This window comes from Melampsora larici-populina (assembly GCF_000204055.1).
Source record: "Melampsora larici-populina 98AG31 unplaced genomic scaffold MELLAscaffold_52, whole genome shotgun sequence".
Classification (NCBI taxonomy): domain Eukaryota; kingdom Fungi; phylum Basidiomycota; class Pucciniomycetes; order Pucciniales; family Melampsoraceae; genus Melampsora; species Melampsora laricis-populina.
The window spans coordinates 151,934-172,477 of record NW_006768816.1 but is presented as its reverse complement, the minus strand read 5'-3'; the positions used below and the strand labels follow the sequence as shown (position 1 = coordinate 172,477).

Genomic DNA, 20,544 nt, shown 5'->3' with positions numbered 1-20,544 from the left:
CAAAATCTTTCCGAATTTGATTGATATACATGTAGTTGGTATTTGACAAAAATTTCTGCCATAGACTTCGTCATATTCTGCCTAGAATCAAAGAATCAATCAAATTGTTGCCTGCTCATGTACACACCACAATTACATATAGAAATACTGCCTATACAGGGAGGCTTTAGGGGACTTATATTTGGCGACACATATTTCCACAAGGATTGTCAATTTTGTTGTATGTACATTTATAAAGCTGGAAGATATTCCAGAATCAATTCTTAAGTATAGTACAAAAATAGTATTATTTGTCTGTGATTTTTTTTTCAAACCTCAATAACTCAGTCAATTTAGGTCACAAAGGTTAATAAACTATATATTCTTGGTGGGGAAATACAGGAGCAGGTTTTTACAGGTTCATGATGCTGTATGACATCATCTCAATTTTGGTGGTATGACATATTTTGCTGGTAACTGACCCAAAACATCTTGATAGCAGATGGATGTTATGCTGAAAACAAATTGAAGTTTTGTTGAAAACATTTTGGAGACATCGGATGTACTGGCCTGCCAGTGACCAGTAGTTGGGGGCTGTGCTTGTATGGAAATTTGGGGCAAAATCCTTCACAGCCAATGCCCTAAATTTTCATGTAGCTAAGGGAATTTGCTCTGTGCAAGCCAAGATAGAAGAAATTTGTTCTATTTTGGCTTGCTCCCTGAACTAATCTGTACCACAGTGTCCACCAAAAATGCGCTGGACGTCCGGTGAGCTATTTTTGAAGCAGTTATCCAATTTTTGTCCAGCAATTGTCCCCAAAAATATGCAATTACTCAGGCTCCCTGTAGGATGACCCAGGAGAAGGATCACCTGATTTCACTTGTCCCTAGCTTGAGGCTTGAGCTGAACGTGAGCTAACCTGAGTTGTTGAGACATTTACTTGCAGGGAGTCGAAAGAATCTTCACGAAACCTTCTGTCCGACCAGAACAGAGGAACCGTTCATAGCCTCTGAATATGTATGTACATGAGTACATAGACTTCTTTTGCACTCATTTGAGATCATCTGACACAAGCTATAGAGCTATTGTAAGCAATGTAATAGTCAACAGTAAGAAAAGAAGAGCTCGAGGCTTGTATTCCAGAGGAGGTGGAATAGGGTGGAATTGCCTTGCTCTATTTGGTACTATTTCAAATTTGGTAGGCCTGCTGTATTAGCTGATGTGAGTATTCAGCATTTTCTCTTATGTTTGCATGAGTTTGTGGTACATAATGACCGTGCATCAATTTTAGATATCACCGTGTCCGCCAAAAATGCGCCGGACGTCCGGTGAGCTCGAAACCCCTCCAAAAGTGCATCGCTTTTCGCGTTTTCGCAAAAACGCGCCAGCCCCGGGCGCGCGAGCTTTGCCTAAGCAACGTGAGCCAGATCTTTGTGTCTGAACATCTAAAACACGTGGCACAGAGGGTTCAGGCCTGAGTTGCTTGCTAAGGGATGCTCGCGTCCAGCTGAACTGTGTTTGCTAGTGTCCGAAAGGCACTAGCAACGTGCTGCAACGTCCTGAAGCAGTTTGCTCACCTCACATGAAAGGAAGGCTCGGGAGATAGTAACCGTGTATGATAATCATTTGACGTGTGTGAAGATAAAAAATATATTCAGATGATAATCGTTTGACGTGTGTGAAGATGAAGAATATATACAGGTGAGACTCCGAGGAAGATGGAAAGCTACAAAAATATGAACAAGTAAAGTATATGAACTAAAGTCACTCAGGATCGTGATTTTGTAAAGACTTTGATAGATCCGTCTGCTTGCGAGACCGATTCATGTATGATCATCGACTAATATATATAGATAAAAGATTGAAAAAATGAAAACAAGCCTCATAAAGTGAAAGCGGCACGCTACTCTATTCTTCATGTAACTCATTCAAAACTCTTGATGAGTCTGTAGTTGGTGCTAATGAGGCCCAAAATACTGGTGTTTTGTCTTCATCAAGAAACAAGCCGTAATGATGTCTAGAGGCGGAAGGAGCCGGAAATACGTCTGACATATACAGACGAACTGGAGAGCTCATCTTGTAGCGTTTATAAGGTTGTACTGATAGGAGAAAGATATTAGAAAGAGGGTTCTCTGAGGGAGATTGACATTGTAAGACGTCCGTACATTGCTGATCACGCCGCTGAAAAAGAGAGAAGCGGCGTTTCTTGGAGAAGCTTTCAGACTTGGTGCCCTTGTCGCGCAGGGAGGTTGGCACTACAAGAAGCAGGGAGTTAGAACCGATAGCAACCTGCGCCAAGCAAGAAATGAGATATTCTTACTGTTTGACTCATCAACCAGCGAGGTTTCCGACTTGATGCGCTTGGTGCGCTTGTAAGATTGAGCTACAAGAAGATGGAAATTATAAGGGATACTGACATAGGGCAAAGAACAAGATGAGAGATCCTTACTGTTCGAATCATCAACAATAGAAAGCGAAAAAGATCGTTTCGCAGGTCTGGAATACGTGGGTGACGATGGCGGAGCGACAGAGTTATGTGGAGAGTAGGAAACGCAAGGTGGAGGCGTTTGAGTGGGAAGCTGGGTAACAGAATCTGGGGGTGACGCGGCAATATTAAGCAGTGGACGCGGGTTCCTCAAAAAGCTGGGTGTAGGGGAAAGGCGATGGATGTCCAGAATTTCCTGAAAGGTGTCATGTCCTCCGGAATGGGCGGGGGGTGTTGAACCAGTGGAAAGTTGGTAGCTCTCAATGCTACGGATGCTTGTGGTGATAGATGGGGGGGCTGAGAAAACAAATGGGGTGAGGTGAGTGAAGGAGGTTGGTGAGAATGAGGGTGGTGGTATGGCGTAAAAGCTGGAAAACTGAGGAGTGACAAGTGAGGTGGTGTCGATGCTCATGCGGCTGCTGCGAGATGGGATAGAGATTGGGGCCATAGGGGATTGGGCGGTCTCGCCCAATTCCCGAGTCACGAGAGAGGTGGGGTCAATGTTCATGGGCAAATTTGGTGGCGAGAGACGAGCGTCGGAGGACGACACTGAGGCTGGGGTTGAAAATGATGGGTCGGCGGTTCGGCTAAAGGGAGGAAATCGGCGAGCTGTCAAAGCTGTCAAAATTGTGAGGATGAAAAGAAGAAGCAAAGAAATCGATCAGTAAAACGGAAGTTAACATGAAAAGTGAACAGATTGAAGATGGAGTTGCTGACCAAGCCAATTTCTAGCCTTGTTAGCGCAGTTCTTGAAATAAGAAAAAGTTTTTCGGAAATGTGGGACTTTCATGATACAAGTAGTAGGGATGTGTGGGAGAACACGTGTATTGAGAAGAGGAGTTATGAATAGGTGAGTTAAAAGCAAGTTGGTATGAGTGGGTCGTGAAGGAAGGAAAGTAGTTGCAGAGGTCAGTATAAATACACTGGCTGGTTGTCGGTGTTGGAGACCTCTCATAGGACTCGCCTAAAACGTGTGCTGAGATCAAAGATACTGAAGGGATCCGGACGAAGGGGAATGAGATCGATTGATTGACTTGCCTGCATCTGTGTGACCAAAGAAAGTACAAGGGTGGAAATGCATGTGGGTGAGGTAGGGTACGTATGTCCAAAGAATATCTGAAAGGCATCGGGGCAACGGTTGACGGTCTTGGATGTCCACGGCGGTTAACATGAAGATGAAGAGAAGAGAAAAACAAAGAGATGACTTATATATGTAGAGAGAAAGGTTTCAGAGGAGTGGAGGCGGTCTTATGAAAACTTTGTGTGACGTAGCTACTGGTTTTTAGATCTTGAAGCTCGAGAGAAAAAGGTATTTCTGAAACCAACTCAATGTTTACAAATTTAGTGCGTCCCCTAGAAAAAACTTCAAAGATGGAGAAAAAAAAACCATTTAAGTCATTTTCTTTTATGTCTTACTGAAAGCGTGATTGTGATACAATGGATTCAACACAATGAAAAGTAGATCACCATACATTTGCCATACATGAAAGGAATTTGTTTCTTTCGACAGGCATGATTACCAAAGAAGGCTGTCTTGGTGACACATTCAAAAAATTGTGCTCTTGAAAAAAGGGTGGGCGAATAAAGAATGATCTCTTGATCGGTATTCCCATAATCCCCTTTCTCTTTTTAAAAATACTCTTGGCAAAGGGGAGGCTTGTGATTGGTCACTCCTCGGAACACACCAAGTTCAATTCTGGACTGTCGAGGTTTGATGTTACAAGAGTTTTATCATATGTTTCACGAGAGAGCTTGTAGATCATTGTGATCGGAACAAAGAGAAGGATACAGACAGGGATACAACACTTTTGCAACAAGTAGGAATTCCGCAAATTTGGGATAAGTGAAGTCTCATAGGAAGGACCTTAAACAGGTGAAAACATCTAAGGTAAAAACATCTATCAACTGCCTTTGGTTAGCTGAAGCCATTTAACATGGGCAAGTACAGGCCTCAAATCATAATTGTGTGCGGATAGTTTAAGGCTCAAGATGACAACTCTTGAGACATGGCGATTCATGAATTGCTGGTCAAGTAGAGCTTGCGGAAATCCCTTGGGGGGTCGTGCAAGGTAATCTGCTTCCACTGCAGCAGCATAAGGCCCACGGCTTAGAGCTTTGACAGCGGAAGTGACAGCCTGGTCACCCTCCTGTTGTTTGATATGCAGGTTGTCCAACTCATGGAGGAATTCAATAAGATATTGATGCCGCCAAAGCTTTGGTTTTCGGTATGAGTGGCCAGCAGAGTCCACTTCATCTTCAGAATGAAGTGATCTCTCTGAAAAGATCGCGTGGAGGCCGTGGTGTTCCGGGAAAAACTCTTTGAAAGTCTTTTGGCGAAGCTTACAAACCTGCCAAAAGAATTTGGAATGAACATCCAATGATGGGATAGAAGAGGATTAATGTGATTGAAGCAACTTACCCGCTTTTGCGATTCTCTTCGGCGAGTTTTCTCTTTTGAAGCCTCCTGCTCTATTGCTTCGTTTTGATTCTCCCCAAGCGTCTCCTTATTGCACTGAGTTACATATTCGCGAGCCTTGGTGTTGAACCACCGGTCGAGAACTTGTCTGGTATTTTTCGGTGTCACCTGATTGACATCGATGTCATAATCATCGGCATCGCCCCTCTTGTAACACTTCTCCCACTCTTGGAGGATAAGAGAAGAGATGGCTTCATTCCATTTGGACTTGATAGAATCAGTCCAATCGTAGGTAAAGCGCGAAAATCCAGAAAGGGCCAATGTACCTTCGCAGGTAGAGGCAACGGTTGTTGAATAAAGACCACCTGAATTCCTCAGGGCGACTAGGGAGCTGAATTTGACAGGCGGAATTTCGGAGATGGCGCGCTGAGCCGCGTGATCGCCAACTTTAGCAAGCTGGGCAGTGGGAGCCTGTGGATTTTTTCGGAGGTAACGAGCACGAGCTTTTTTGACGCTCTCATCAACAAGGCGTCGGCGCTCGACTTTGCGTCTATCCCAAGCGCGATACTCGTCGTCGGAAGGTGGCGGAGGGAGTGAACGATTGCCCTTCCGACCTTTACGTTTGCGAACAATGCCTAGGAGCATGTTGTTGTAATGATGGATTGCAATGGTGAGTCGCTCATACTGAGAGCACTCTGCTGGAGGCTTGGCAAGCTTCTCATAGCGAGTGCCATCATGTCTTGCCATTGTATTTCGAGTCCGACGTGAATTTTCCCGATTTTGATACTTGCGATGTTCAGCTAGATCAAAAAGACTTTCCGAGTCGGATTCTTGAGTATCTAAGTCTTCATCCGACAATTGTTGTTGATCAGTAGGTGTTGCTGGTTGTACAGGGCCCGAATTGGGTTGTTGGTCATTTGCCGACATTCTTCTGAATAGATCATGATGAGGTTCTTGATTTGTTGACGTACCCGATGGTTGTTGATGAGTAGGTGTTGCTGCTTGTACAGGACGAGAATCGGGTTGTTGGTCATTTGCTGACATTCTTCTGAATTGGTTGCTTTGACCAGGATGAGGTTGTTGATTGGTTGACGTACCCGATGGTTGTTGATGAGTAGGTGTTGCTGCTTGTACAGGGCGAAAATGGGGTTGTTGGTCATTTTGGACACCTTGACCAGGTTGAAGTTGTTGATTTAGCTGATTCTCAGCGGAACAGATAGACATCATGGATGTTTGACGAACGCAAGAGGGGTTTGCAAAGGTTGTGGGCTCGGTTTGAGTTTGTTGGAAGATGTTGCCCTCAATTCTTGATGGTCCATCATGATGACGTGGGTTAAAAGATTGAGGTGGTGCGGAATAACCCGACGGCAAAACAAAAGAAGGTCCATGATTTGCTGAGATTTCAAATTGAAATCCATCCCACCTAGGTTGTTGTAGAGTACGTGGATCGCGCGTTTGAGAAGCTGAATTGGGAGCATGTCCAAAAGCCGGTTGGATTCGTTGCAATCGTTCTTGTTGGACACTTTGAGCGTTATTTTGGATCTGAGAGTCCCGGGTTGGATTGTTAAATTGGCAAGTATAGTCAGGAGCCAAATGTTGGAATGCAAACTCCTGTGGCCGTGAGCTTCGAAGATTGTAATTGGTAGAATCATCCTCATATGGTGGATTAGATGAATTGATAGTTGGACAATGTCGAGGTGGGTCATTGGTTTGATGGCCTATGTGGGGAGTACGAGGACCAGTTTGAGGATCGACATAGGCTTGATGGCTAGTAGGAAGGGAAGGTTGAATTGGATTGAGACGGAAGATCTGATTGTAGTCAGCAACATCTGTACTTGCAACACGTAAACCTTGTGTCCGATTGGATGTTTGGTCTAAATGAGCGGCTGAGAAATGTGATTACATATGATCAGTAAGATGAATAATTCATTGAAGTGATCAGGCAGCTTACATGTAGAAGTCTTATAAGGGAGCACTGGCGGTGGGTGTTGATAAGCAGATGCATCTACAGGGGGGAGGTTAGGTTGAGGATTGTTTTCTGGACAAAAAGTCATCCTGGAAGATCGACTGCTCTCGAAAATACTCCGATCTTGATCCTGCTGCAAGTCAGGGGAACAGACAGACATCCTGGTAGATCGCCCACTTTGAGAACCATTCTGATCTTGAATTTGCTCAAATTCACGGGAACATAACGACATCCTGGAGGATCGACCACTATGAGAAGCAGTCTGGTCTTGGTTCTGCTGCAAGTCGGGGGAACAGAGAGACATCCTGGTGGATGGCTCGGATTGAGAACCACTCTGATCTTGAAGTTGCTCGAATTCTCGGGAACAGAACGACATCCTGGAGGATCGACCACTGTGAGAAGCACTCGGATCTGGATTTTGCTGAAACCTAGGGGAAGGAAGATACATTTTGGAGTATATTCTGGAGGATGTTTGAGAAGGAGTTCGATCTTGATTTGGCTGAAATGTAGCGGAGCATGCTGAAGTCAACGCAGGCACAGTAGAGTGAGGTACCTTATGTTCTCCAAATTCGAATTGAAAGCCATCCCACATACGCGGTTGTAGGTAAGCTGACTGATGATGTGCGTTGGGTGGATTGTTTGGTTCATCAATATCATGAATGGCACTGGAAGTTTCAACATATTGTTGATCCGAGTGCGAACATCCTTCCTGCCTTCTTGGTATCTCTTCAGAAGGGAGAACAGATTGTTTTGTAATATTCAGAGGATTAACAGGAGCTGATTTGAACGTGACATCCTCGCTTGGGCCGTTTTGATGGGTAAAGACCTGAGCATCTGCTTGGCTTATATTTTGAAAGCGCTTTCGTGTTTCGGGTTGAGATTGCACAAGTGGTGAGTTGTTCACATCGATAGAATACTGTGAAGATGAAGTGGGAAGATTAAGAGATCTAGAGAGCTGCTGAGCATGCGCGTGATGTAGGTGCTGTAGTTTCCCTCCCATTGATTCTTGAGGGGTGCGAGAATGAGATCCAGGAGAGATCTGAGAGCCTACATAGGTTAGATGGGGTGAAGATTCATCTTGAGCTGTACTATGATCGTCATAAGGTGGCTGAGGCCTCAGGGAGTTATTGATAGAAGCATGACTTCGAGGTTGCTCATAGGCAGGGTTGGTTAAGCGGGTAGGATCGTATGCTGTTTCAACTCCTCCAATCTGGTGATGGGTCAAGAAACTCTGGGGTGACTGTGTTAGATACGAACTGTACAAAGTTGAAGGTGATTGCGGCTTTTGCGGGTGAGAAACTCGAAGGTGAGCAGAGGAGTTTGGCCTATCTACATTGGAATTGACGGAAGCGCTTTGAAGACGGTCTGGAATCATGGGAGAAGGTCTGTTGTTGCTTTTCATCGACTCCCGAGAATGAGGATGTGATTGACGGGGAGTTTCGTGAGGATAATTCGGAGGCAGATTGAGCAGAAGACCCTGCTGTAATGAGCGTGGGTGGGATCGTATGGATGATGAGTTTGATTGGTGAGAATTGCTTTTCATGGATTCCCGAGAATGAGGACGTGATTGACTGGGAGTTTGGTAAGGATAATTTGGAAGCAAACTGAGCGGAAGGCCCTGTGGTGATGCACGTGGGCTGGATCGTATGGATGATGAATCTGATTGGTCGGAATTCACATGAACCTGAGGGTCGTGGTATACCTGTTCCACTTGACCATCGACTCCCGTTCCAGGCTCCTGATGAGGAGGAATCCGGTGAAGCTGTGATAAAGCATGATTTGGAGAAGTCACGGGGATACCGTGGTTGCTGGACCGTGTACAAGAGCGCTTACAGTCCTGTTCCTCGACGTCAATCGAGATATGAGGACGTTTGCGAGGGAAGTCCTGTTCCTTGAGGTCATTTGAAATGCGAGGACTTTTGCAAGGGACCACGGGGATTTCCAAAGTCTGAAATCGTATGGGAGAACCGCTGTTGTGCCACGACAGTTGACGTACGCGCTTACGCTGATCATCTACGTGATGTGAGGGGTGACGACGCTTTTGAGGGATCATAGAGCCCATACGTTCACAGTCTTCCATAAGGTCTTCAGGTGCGACAGACAGAATGGCCCAATGATGATCTGTTGATTGTTCATAGGGTACTTTGGCGATTTTATGACGTGCACTTGGGAGAGTTGGAGCTCCAGGGGTGACAAGGGAAGGATTATACAAACCAGACGGTTCGAGCGCTAGCTGGTGAGGGGCGGCATTGTTGAGAGCGTGAGGTGAAGCAACTAGTTGTTCGAGGTCTTCAAAGAGCTCCGAAAGTGTATCCCGTTGGTCGATTTCATCTGTAAAGCAAGCCTTCCTCTTGCGGTGAGTAAGAGTCTAAATACTATTGGTGGTAAGTAGAGATGAGACGGGCTCTACTGACCGTTCACGTTGGCGTCCTCCGGGGAATCACCAATGGGGGAATCCGCAGCTTTGTTTTGACCTGGGAAACGAGTCGTGCTAGCTGAACCCTTAGGAATTGTCGCACCCGGTGACTCAAAACTAGGATTAAGCTGGCGATCTGGTGTTAAGGTGTGTTCGAGGTGGCCTGGGCAAAAGTAGATGTGCTTCGATTTTAGCAAAGACCGAGTCCCCTGAAGACAGTGAAATAACTTACCCTGATCGGTCAAGGACATATTGGTTACAATGAGTACGAAAGGAGGGTCGGAATTGGAGGTGAAGTATGATAGTGAGCTGTGTACCTGACACAAGATAGAGAAGATGAGATGAAGAACACTGAAAGCTAACAAGATTCGTCTTCTATATGTAAATCAGTGTCCTGATGTTACAGGGGTACAAATTTGTATGACAAGGATCTCACTCTTGAAAGAAACTCCACGAAAAAGTATTGACAAGAGTAGAGTTAGCGTGAAAGTCTTCCCAGCGGCCGATCATAAACCCCTGGTTTTCTCTTTGAGAGGAAATAAATTGACCGTTGATCAAGTGGACATCAAACGTAGTCCATGACTTGACAATATGCCTTTATTTCTTTCATCTGACAAGACGCTTGGCCTCCTCACACCTTTCAAGGCTGCTTTGTGGATGGCAATCATTTCAGGACTGATTTAGTATCTTCATTCACTTGTTGGCTTCCTTATAAAGTCCTGGCTCACCTTCCTGGAGAAGAGCTGTTCTGTCCAATAAGTTGTAGACTTGCCTTCCCGGAGAAGTGATCTTCATTAATTTTACATTGTTTTACATATTTCATACTTTGTTTCATTCCTAGCGAAGACCTTTTGAAATCTCTTTGGTTTGGCGATTGAAGCGCTTTCATATTTTTTGCTTGTTGGCCCTAATAGATTGAATCAAACGCATCCCCACCGAACGCAAAAACAATATTCAATCATCAGCTCTGAAGGCATGCAAGCTATGGTGGCTTCCGAACGTCAGTTGATATCCGTTGTCCTTTTGCAAACGTAGCTGCTCTAGTACATTTTGCTCATTGACTCTTTATGTTTGCTGTTTGCGAGAAAAGCGTTTCTCAATCGACCTATGCACTTCAAGGATGGGGCTGGAGTCGGATCTGTGAAAGCTCAAAATAGGGAAGTTGCTAAGTGGTTACCTCAGCGCAACTCGGGCTCTTATCAGGCCATCGTCGACTACTTGAAATTCCTGCTTGGCAAATTCAACTCTGGTGCAACCTACCCTGCTGGTGCAGAAGCTTTGGAACTCGATCGACTTCCTCATCTGTCTTTGGAAACTGTCCGCGCTGATTTGACGGTTTTTGCCAACGACCCTCCGCCGCCTAGTCCTTCCATAGAGAAAATCAAGCTCTTACCTCGACAAGATTCTTCTTGGTTCACATACAGGAGTCTCTTTCTTCAAGATCTTACTCGTTATTCAATCCCTCGTGCGACTCTTGCTTGGGAGTCATCTGTGGGCTCAGCTTGGAACCAGATAATGCTGGTGTTCTTAGTGAAGCACTGGCGATGGGCGCTGGCGCAAGGGGTATTCTCTCAATATTCACTTGATCTCAGATATTCCAGCGAAGCAATATGTAGAGCGGTCATGGAGAGGTGGATTCGAGGCAGAGTGGGACAAGATGAAAAATATCGCAACCGAAAGAAGAAAAACCAGAGACGAGCTACAGTAAGTTCTCATCCTGATGAATCCTTTCTCTTATTTTCTAATAACTGACATCTGTTCGCAGCTTTTTCGTTACCACCAAGACGCTTTAGAAGAGTTTGTCGAAATGAACCATAGAGACCTTCTTGTCCCCGCATTGAGCTTACTTCCAAGCGCTGCCTGTTGTTCGGATACCGAGGACGATGGACCAGGTAAAACCCGTGCTATTGGTATGATCTGGAGAAGTCGGGAATTCTCAGAGTTTGTTCATTTGCTTGATAAGCTATCCTTCAAACAACAAAAGTCTTTGCATGGGTCAAGATGGGCGGCAGGCCGCCTTGACATGAGAAGATCTCGAGCAATCCAGATCTCATCCCAAGGTAAAGCTCCTAGAAACCTTCCATCAAACTGTTACTGTCCTGTTTGGAGGGATTCTTTCGGAGAAAGCCATAAACAGCTCCTGACTCAAAAATCTCCCAGTCCAACTCTTACTTTACTGATATCCAAAATACGTGAATCACTTGTTTAAAATCATCTTGTTCATACTGCTTGTTTAGCACATCTCATATTTATGTACTTTGACAAAATAACTAACTATCCCTATTAGGATTTTAAAGAACAACAGGATATTTTACTTTTCAAAACACATATATTTGTACTCATCAGTCACTTAAGTGTTCTAACTCTTTATTGGTCACAGAATTTTTGTTGAAATTCAAATTCTCTCATTATCACCAATCTGTTGTGCTGTCCGCATCGGCTGAAATCTATCCAATAGTGGTCAGATAGGTAATCTAGCTCAAATCAAATGCCAAAGAGTGGATCAAAAAACTTACTATGTTCCGCAGCCCTACTATACCCAGTGTTTCGTGAGAAATACCAAGGTGACCGGGTGGATAGGGCAACACAATGACATGGCCCATAAGATCGCGCATGTCGATCACTGCAGACCGTTCTATCTTTGAGTATACAATGGCGGCCTGCAGGCGGGGGTGAGAGACAAAGCAATCCCGTCTTGAATCGCTTGCGTTCAGCTGGGTGAACTGGTCCACCACTAAAAACACTGTTTCAATTAGCTGTGTTCGAAAGGCATATTGTATATATCCAAAACGCCGCTGTCCCTGATTGTGATATTCGATTGCGCTGTTACCCTTACCTGCAGCGAGGTGATTGGAAGTATAATTCTTCCCAGAGATCTTAAGTAGTTTAGTGGTTTCGACGGTCGTCGACAGAGCAGGGCCGCAACTGACAATGCTATTAGCATTAGCAAACTTCCCATAACGTTGATTCAACTCTTCGTTTAGATGATGGAGCCATACATCATAAGTATCACGATTAAGACTCGTCGCCTTAGACCATCTCGTCTTCGGAGTCTCTGTAAGTTCTTCAATCACCTCTTCTCTAATTCTTGCGTCGACGCGACTTAGGAAGGTAGGACAACTGTTCAAGACGGCCTTGAATAGTCCTCGCCGATTGTAGGTCTGCGTCATTGTTTTATCTATGTCCGCTATGATTATCAATACAGAACATTAAGTTGATACATAGAGTCAACATTCATCTGTCCGCTCACTGTGATAGAACAAAGATCTCACCTGTGTGATGGTTTTTTGGGATTTTACTAAGCATACCTATCACACGCTCACCAAACATTGTGCCAGTATACGGTGGAGGACCAAACCGCTCAGCGACTTCGACAAGATGCTGCAAAAAGTGTAAGTTTGGCTTGACACTGACACCCTTCCAAAATTTACCGAGATGTGCGCGATAGCTATGCACCAACGTGTTGAGATCTGCCTTATCTTCTTTGGAAAAAGTTCGAGACATAGCACAGTTTGTAATCTCCACCAAGTAGATCAGGCTCTGACTTACAGCCTGGTCCTTCACATCTTTTGAAAGGTGGAGCTTAGGGATGATTGTGAGGACCATATAAACTGTGTAAAAAGTCAGCCATTCCATTGCACTAGTATTTCCAGACTTCGGGATACCAATCTTGATTGGAGGGCGAGTCATCCAAGTTGGGGTTTTTGCAGTTGAAATCGCACGTCGGATATCTATCAGATCATTCATTGTAAGTGATGGATTTTCGGGGTTGTTTTTTTTTGGCTTTGAAGGCTTTGAGGCGGCAGCGGTGGCTTTTTGTTTCCCTTTTGCTTCCGAGGGTTTGGTAGACGCGCGAACCGTGATGTTGGAATTGCTTCGAAGCCGGCCTGCACTTACATGTCTTACGGGTCGAACAACAGTAGCGATGTTTGAGGTACTTTGTGACTGCATTGACTGAATTCGACTGGACCGCCGTAGATCAGAGTGCTGCACATTGGAACTTCCAGGAGATGGAACCGAGATATGTTCGCTGGACGACAAGCAATTTGAGGCGCCTTCTGACTCAAGTGGAATTGAGGGATCGGGGTTCACAGAACTCGAGGTTTCAATTGAAGTTACAATTTTTGCTCTTTTAGCATCATTCATTGGGTGGTGTGTGCCACGGGGTCTTCCGCGTTTTCTAGGCACGGTTGATTTACTCGAAGGTGGCCCAGGTAGTATTCCTTGATCCAAACCTGAAGATTGAGCGACTTGCGAACTTGCAGATCCATCGAAATTGGTGACGCTCGACCAGTCCATGGGGACATCAGTGGTTTCGCTTGATCTTTCCACATGCATGCTGTTGTCCTCTTCCGAGTTGACGTTTTCGGAGGTCAGTAATTCTGAAGTACCAGACTGATTCAGATTCATGGATAAGGAAGATGTCAATATGTTTTCATTTCTCTTCACGAGATCACATCGGCGTATGATGGGGAAGATGCTTACATTGGCGTCTCTGGAGGACAAAGATCGTGTGACCCGCGGATTACATATATCTAAATGAGATTCGCGGTCAAGCTTTGCTTCGAGCTGTTTTCCCGCTTCACCCAGTCCTATAAAGCTGAAGGCGTGATCCCTCAATGTGCCAAGAATTAAAGAGTGCATCACGTCGATGGTGACAAAATCTGTGAGTCGCCAATACGGAAGCTCAGATAACACAGTATATCGAACACCGCTCGCTGAAAATATGTCCTCTTGATCCTTTTCCTTGGTTGCATCCCTCCACTCTTCTGCGTGTTTCTGAAGGTCGAGTCGTTCTGGCCATTCATCTGGCTCAATGATGTGTCGCTGTTGGTACTGAAGGCCACAGTGCGCACAGAAGAGCGTTGCGGTATGCGAAGCCAACCCTGCGGTTTTCCGTATGGCTGGGAGATCTGCTATGAGCGGCCATAGCGCAACACGTATCACACGCCCTTTAGGATGATCCGAGGTTGAGGTGAAAAAAATGCCTCTCCAAAGTTTTTGCAATTCAGCCACGAGTGGTTTCAAAAGTTCGTTCATTTGTTCCCGAGCTGGTTCGTACGGTCCAGGAATGACCCCAAAAAGAAACAAGTTTTCTTGCTTGTAACGTTTATCTGGTGGTAAATTAAAGCATACCAGAAGAATTATTCCGTGGGATTTTGCTTTTCGAGCGCCTCGGCCATGAGGATTAAACCAATCCACGAATAAGCCAAAGACCAGATTGCCACTTTTTGAAGTGTACGGTGTTCTTGAGTGCCCAAAGGATCTCCACATCTCACCGTCCCATATGTCACGCATTGTATCACTGTCATAGTGCTGGTGAAACGGAGCTTCGAGAGCAGCTTCAAACCCGGGGATATTCAACATCCTGGCCAGCCATGTTCGAAACGAGTGATAATGAAATTGCCGGCATGGTGTGGGAACAGCACCCGTATAAAGAGCTCGTCCGCACGGATGCCGTCTAACTGGAGAACCCCTCCGTGCATCAGGTTGTTTTAAGAAGCGTAAAGCATCGCACTGCGTCTTACAAGTTTCGTCAAATTTTTCAGCCGGTGTGCCATTCAGGGCAAAACATTCCGGACACGAAATCTGAGTCTCCACGCTGACCTCGAGATTCAGCATCGTATATAATGTTGGCAGAGTAATTGGTAAGTTCTCCCAGTAAGGCCGACCGGTATAATTGATATCTTTCGCAGTTTGCTCTATCAGTCGCTTGTTCATGTGAAGTAAAGTCCGGCAAGTCCGGTGTCTGACCCCTTTCACAATACTTGCATGTGTGACCTGTAGCATCCCAATCAGGCATGAAGGTCGCTGAAGGTAGACCTGCGGGATCTGATACGCATCTGTTGAGACGGTGTCAAAGACGTGCTGAGGATCCAGAATAATTGACTCATTTGTTCCTAGGATCGTTTGTGAGCTGCTTCGGCGCCTTCGCACTTCGGGCGTATTTGAGTCTACTGAAAGAGGCTCCCGATTTCGACCTTTGGAAGAGCTCTGGAATTTGACGGCTCCCAGGTCACCAGTACTAAGAGACCTTCGGCGCACCTGGGACAGACAGAATGACCCATCAGCCATCAGCCAAAAGATGATGAGATGCAATATACGTACCACATTATGTAGAGCACGTTGGAATGACGTGTCGCGAGCTTGAGACCCTTCGTGAGCGTGCAAAGGTGTTGATAAGTTCGCTGTCGCCCGTGTCAAGCGAAGCCTTCGCAGTTGGTTTTCGTGGTGCGTCCCGTTTTGCCTGTTTCTGACTTTGCCTTGACGAACAACACCATTGAGCTGAAACCTTTCAGCCCCACAGCCAAACTCTTCACAGCAGCAGATGTGTTGTCCCGTCATGATATAATATGGAAGTTGATCCGGCCGAAAGCTAATTAGGTCAAGGCGACTGACAATACAAATGCGATTCCGATTAACAAAACAAATGCGAGTCTGAATCTTCTGATGTTATCTGGAATGTATTCGTGGGAAGACTTAGTCAGATACATTTGAGATATGTTGCCAGGCATCACGTTACTGCCAAGATGACATACCAAACTGACCAAGCCTACATCAAGAGGCTTACCAGCCGTGAGGCATAATCATTTTGAGAACTCTCATTTCACGATGGAGGCAGACTTGGTTCATGTATTGTTAGAAATTACACAACTCGAGAAAGTGATCCATTGACGCAAAAACATATACAGTTTTAATGCATAACTTGGATACATATACAATCAGAGGGAAAACTGAAAACACTCATAAATTGAGGCAAAAAATATATACAGGTGTAATGCATAACCCAAAGATACTACAAGCAGAGAGAAAAAAAACAATGCATCTTATCAGACAATGGATAACTGGCGTCTCGAAGACATACATCTTTGAATCGTTGTGAGAAAGTCAATCATTGATATTTTTACGATCTGAAAGTACAATGAATGGTCAATAAGTGGCAGAAAATGTTGATCATAAAGAAAGTAAAACAAGAACTCACTGACCTCCTAAATTCCATAGTACGCACCGTACTGGAAGGCAACATGATGTTCGAAGAGTTCGATGATGTTTGCTTTGAGAGCGCCACATGGGATGCGCTGATTTGGCTTGAAGTGCCAGATGATCTGGCGAAGAAGATCTCGAGTGGTCCAATCCGGTAGCCACCCGGGAGAGAGGTAGCAAAGAAGATTGGGCGGCAAGGTCCAGATTTTTGACCAGTAGTCAAAATCTTCATGCACGGATGGAAGTGCACGTCTAGGGGGTGGTGTGTTCCTCCGTTCAATACGTAGAGCTATTCTTGAAGATCGGCGGCGCTGGGGTGGGGCATTTGCTCGTCGAGGTGCTCGTGGAGGTTGAGCTATTGGAACCGATTGGCCGCGTCGACGACATGGAGCTTCCAGAGCTAATTGTTCCATCGGTAGCTGTTCTACGGCCTGATCTTCTACTACGGGGTCTTCTACTACGGAGTCTTCTACATCAACCGATGGTTCACGCCCGTAGGCGTTCCCTTCTGGTACTGCCGTGATAAGCTGAGCAGGGGTTGGGCCGCCGCTGGAATTGGTGTTGGTAATGGAAGAGTTTCCCGCCATGGTTAGGTTGCCGTAGATTGTGATAGACATGATTTGATATGGAACTGTTGGAAGTGAGATAGGAGGTGAGATATTTCAGCTTAGTGATCCACCAAGACCCCAGGTAAAAAGATAGGAGCAACATACTCAGGAAAAGAAGCAAGTCAGCGTACTGGATGAATGAATTGGGTTGAGGAGAGAAATTGGGTTGAGAAGAGTTGAAAGTTGATTTGAGCTGAAGTGAATTGGAATCCAAAGAATCCGAATGCAAAGGTGGCTTTAAGTACGGTGGCAGTGCACTTGCAAGAACGAATGCCTTCTAAGAGCGTTAGCCCTTAGACCATCCTTCATTCAAACCGCGGACAGTGGTCAAAGGCAGAAATCAAGGGGACATTCAGAGAGACGAGATGACCATTGAGAGTCATGATTGGCGAGGTTTTAGGAATCATCTAAACCAAGACGGTTGTCTTGATCAACGGGGTGATACTTGGCAAGGTTCGAAGCGATCTCAGGACAGAGACGATTATCTTGAAGAACGGGAGAGTGATCGATGGCCTGCTCATGGGAGAAGTCCAAAACCCGTTTGATGAATGGGGAAAGGCTGGAAAGGGTCCCAGTGAGATTATTTGAGGAAAGGCGATGGAGTGAAGGGTGTGTAGTTGTGCGCTAGACTTCATACATGAAAGTTCTGTCAAAATCTGCCATAGTTCACGGGCAACATTGGACAAGCCTCAAACGGCTATCATAGGGCCCGTTGATCAGATGTACCGCCGGGCATCTTACCGAAAAGATTACCAAGTCAATTGTAGGCGAACTAACTCCCTTTACTTGTTTGAACGGCGAGTGACGGCGGGGATAGTACATACTCTGGTGGAGCGCAGTGAAGTCTAGTGCACTCAGTCATGTGGCTTGGTTGGCTTGAGTATGAGTTATTCAAAATCATAAGCACAACTCAGAGTTGAGCGTGCTGAGTAATTACAAGACTGTGAGAACAATGTACGGTAAAAAATCGAACACTTGCTGCAGTCAGAGCTCACCGGACGTCCGGCGCATTTCTGGCGGACATGGTGTATAGAGGGGGCCTTAAACAAGTCCTTTTGGGCCTTTCTTTGAAGGTGAAAGGATAACTCTGGTGCCAAGTTAACTTGAGCAGATAATTTACAGTCAAACTGAGACGCGCAGGTGGTCTTGAGCAACATTGACAACCCAAACCACTCCACCTTCCAGTAATGCTTAGACAGCACAAACAAAGGTTTTACTTGGGCAGCTTGGCTCACTTTTGCCTGCGCAGGACGGGCCCAGATTTAGGAAAATCACAAAAAAAAAACACATCTCGCAAGTTTTCAAGCTCACCGGGTGCCCAGCGCATTTTTGGCGGACACTGTGTACCTTGCTTCTCCCACAACTCCCACTTCTAAGACCACATTCCCTGCAAATCATCTCCCTCAATGATCATCTAACCCATAAATCACTTGGCAAAATATGCTACAAGCCATACTGTCAGAACCATGGCTGTGAATCATTCAAAATTCATGCCTCAAAAACGTCCCTAAACAATCTGTGTGTCCCTCTGTACAATATAAATTTACCGCACGGCTGGGGATGCTCAAAGGAAGTCCCTCTCTCAACTACTTGTTTGTCTGAGAGGAACTTAGTCATCTTAGGTCTTGGTGGTGTAAAATTCAAATACAGACATGGAACTGCAGAGTATATTGGATACTAGGGGGTTTCAAGCTCATTTTTTTTGCATAATCTTTATAAATTTTGACAAGTTGTTTGTACAAAAATTCTTGGTAAAACCTACATATCTTTAATTTGGGACACTTCAAAAGGTGTCCCGCTTTAAAAAAATTTACACATATTTTACAACAACGGGCAAGTTGTGATAGCATAAAAATACACAAAAAAAGCTAACTTGAGACCCCCTACTACAGTCAAACCCGCCCAATTGAAGTACAGGTTTCCTCTCTATTTTCTCTTTATTTTCTCTTACACTAATAACCATCCTACTCGTCCGCATTGAGCGTACTTGTACATTTCTTTTTATTCCTTTTGCTTCTTTGTTCCATGTCTCACAACACCGTATCAACCATTCCCAAAGCGGCGCATGAGAGTCACAATAATGTTAGTTTACGTAAACCTATGTCTAGAAAAGAGTCCTATAAAAGACGTTGTTTAGTGCAGTATCAGTTGTTTCCTCACTCAACATCTTATCGTCTTTTCACTTGCTACCTTCCAACAGGTGCATTTCTCTCTTCCATCACTCTCTCGTGATACCAGCCATAGCGCTTTACTTGATCACTCATACGTGATTCCTACCAGGTGCATTTCTCTCTTCCATCACTCTCTCGTGATACCAGCCATAGCGCTTTACTTGATCACTCATACGTGATTCCTACCAGTCACCTGGCTTTGCCTATTTTATCAATGCATACCTGCGCAGGTGCATAACCTGTGATAACGCATAGAAAAAATCATGAATCATGATGGGTTTTACTGTCAAATTTGACACCAAAATTGCATTACCCGTCAAAATGCATAGCAAAAGTAGTCCCCCCAAATTATGTGTTGCGCGGGTTTGACTAGATATCTTTAGCAGCTACATAGGGCTACACAAACTTGAAAGTTTCACATGAGTTCACATGGCTTCAATAACAATTTTGAAAGTTGTACACGAGGGCCTAAGCTTATCCAATTCCCACGCTGTGCGCTAGAAGCGTGTGAGAAGTGGCGTGGGTGTTGGATAAGCTTATGTAGAACCCAAAGTTAGGAAGTTTCCGGTTCAACTGTGTACATACATACCACTGTAGAAACGATCAGAAGCATTCTTATGATTCCCAATGGTTGGGAAACACGGCAACTCAGAGCTGTGGCCTTGGCCAACCATATGGGACCTACATACAGTCAAATTGGAAAAGCTTGACCGATTTTGCCCGCAAAACTCGAGCAATTTGGCGGGGAATTTGTGGCAAGCTTTTCTGGTTTGACTGTATTTGGATTGGACGGGCAGAATGAATGAATTTTGAGAGTCATAGGATGAGAATGAGAAGATTTAGATGCAAAGTGTAGAAATTAGAGAATGACGTATACAAGTTCAAGATTTTAATTTAAACTTGAGAGTGATAGATAGTCTGGAATGATAAATAAAATGTTTTTAGTAAGTAAACTCTTGTTTAGTGTGTGAGTGAGAAGAAAGAAAGCCGACTAATTTTGAAATGTTGGATGATAGAATCGAGCAAACTGACTGATCCAATCTACTTAACATAATCGATTATTAAGATTAATTAAATTTAATACTTTTTTATTTTTTATTTTTCATAAATCGTTTCTTTACCATTTACTGATTGCTGATGACTGACTTCTAATTTTTAAATTTCTCAACTTCTTAACTAATTCTTATCTCGATCCATCAGCTCAACTAATCCATCCAACCAACTTATCAATCGTTTATATGAAATGACCGAATCTAATCTTAATCCAACTCATCTTAATCAAACCAATCATCAATCAAAATCAAATCAATACAAAACTCATTCAGGTCTATTAGAAATCAGATTACCTAAATCATCATCAAGACCTCATTCACTTCGAAACTCAAAGATCACCAACACTCAATCAAGACATTCAATCAAGATCTCATCATCTCATCATTCTATCAAACAGAAACCATCATTGATACCTACTAAATCAAATCAAACTCGTCTACCTATACCATCCTCATCCTCATCCTC

The 20,544-nt window shown here is 44.6% G+C and overlaps 5 protein-coding genes across 5 annotated transcripts; 1 reads left to right on the top strand and 4 right to left on the bottom strand.

Moving 5' to 3' along the window:
- Positions 1-1,888: 1,888 nt before the first annotated feature.
- Positions 1,889-3,255, bottom strand: MELLADRAFT_92744 (uncharacterized protein; the record flags this gene model as incomplete). Its single annotated transcript, XM_007415561.1, has 4 exons — positions 1,889-2,235; positions 2,301-2,363; positions 2,430-3,083; positions 3,183-3,255. 4 exons carry the CDS (start codon positions 3,253-3,255, stop codon positions 1,889-1,891), a joined length of 1,137 nt encoding a protein of 378 aa, XP_007415623.1.
- Positions 3,256-4,366: 1,111 nt separating this feature from the next.
- On the bottom strand, positions 4,367-9,514 carry MELLADRAFT_92743 (uncharacterized protein; the record flags this gene model as incomplete). Its single annotated transcript, XM_007415560.1, has 5 exons — positions 4,367-4,804; positions 4,885-6,767; positions 6,833-9,178; positions 9,262-9,426; positions 9,496-9,514. 5 exons carry the CDS (start codon positions 9,512-9,514, stop codon positions 4,367-4,369), a joined length of 4,851 nt encoding a protein of 1,616 aa, XP_007415622.1.
- Positions 9,515-10,238: 724 nt separating this feature from the next.
- Positions 10,239-11,472, top strand: MELLADRAFT_92742 (uncharacterized protein; the record flags this gene model as incomplete). The annotated part of the gene is made up of 3 exons (XM_007415650.1): positions 10,239-10,263; positions 10,354-10,967; positions 11,029-11,472. 3 exons carry the CDS (start codon positions 10,239-10,241, stop codon positions 11,470-11,472), a joined length of 1,083 nt encoding a protein of 360 aa, XP_007415712.1.
- Positions 11,473-11,674: 202 nt separating this feature from the next.
- On the bottom strand, positions 11,675-13,673 carry MELLADRAFT_111276 (uncharacterized protein; the record flags this gene model as incomplete). The annotated part of the gene is made up of 4 exons (XM_007415559.1): positions 11,675-11,710; positions 11,780-12,450; positions 12,587-12,644; positions 13,161-13,673. The coding sequence occupies 4 exons, from the start codon at positions 13,671-13,673 to the stop codon at positions 11,675-11,677; spliced, it is 1,278 nt and encodes a 425-aa protein (XP_007415621.1).
- Positions 13,674-15,163: 1,490 nt separating this feature from the next.
- Positions 15,164-16,864, bottom strand: MELLADRAFT_111275 (uncharacterized protein; the record flags this gene model as incomplete). Its single annotated transcript, XM_007415558.1, has 5 exons — positions 15,164-15,199; positions 15,222-15,308; positions 15,372-15,555; positions 15,663-15,720; positions 16,273-16,864. The coding sequence occupies 5 exons, from the start codon at positions 16,862-16,864 to the stop codon at positions 15,164-15,166; spliced, it is 957 nt and encodes a 318-aa protein (XP_007415620.1).
- Positions 16,865-20,544: the final 3,680 nt, after the last annotated feature.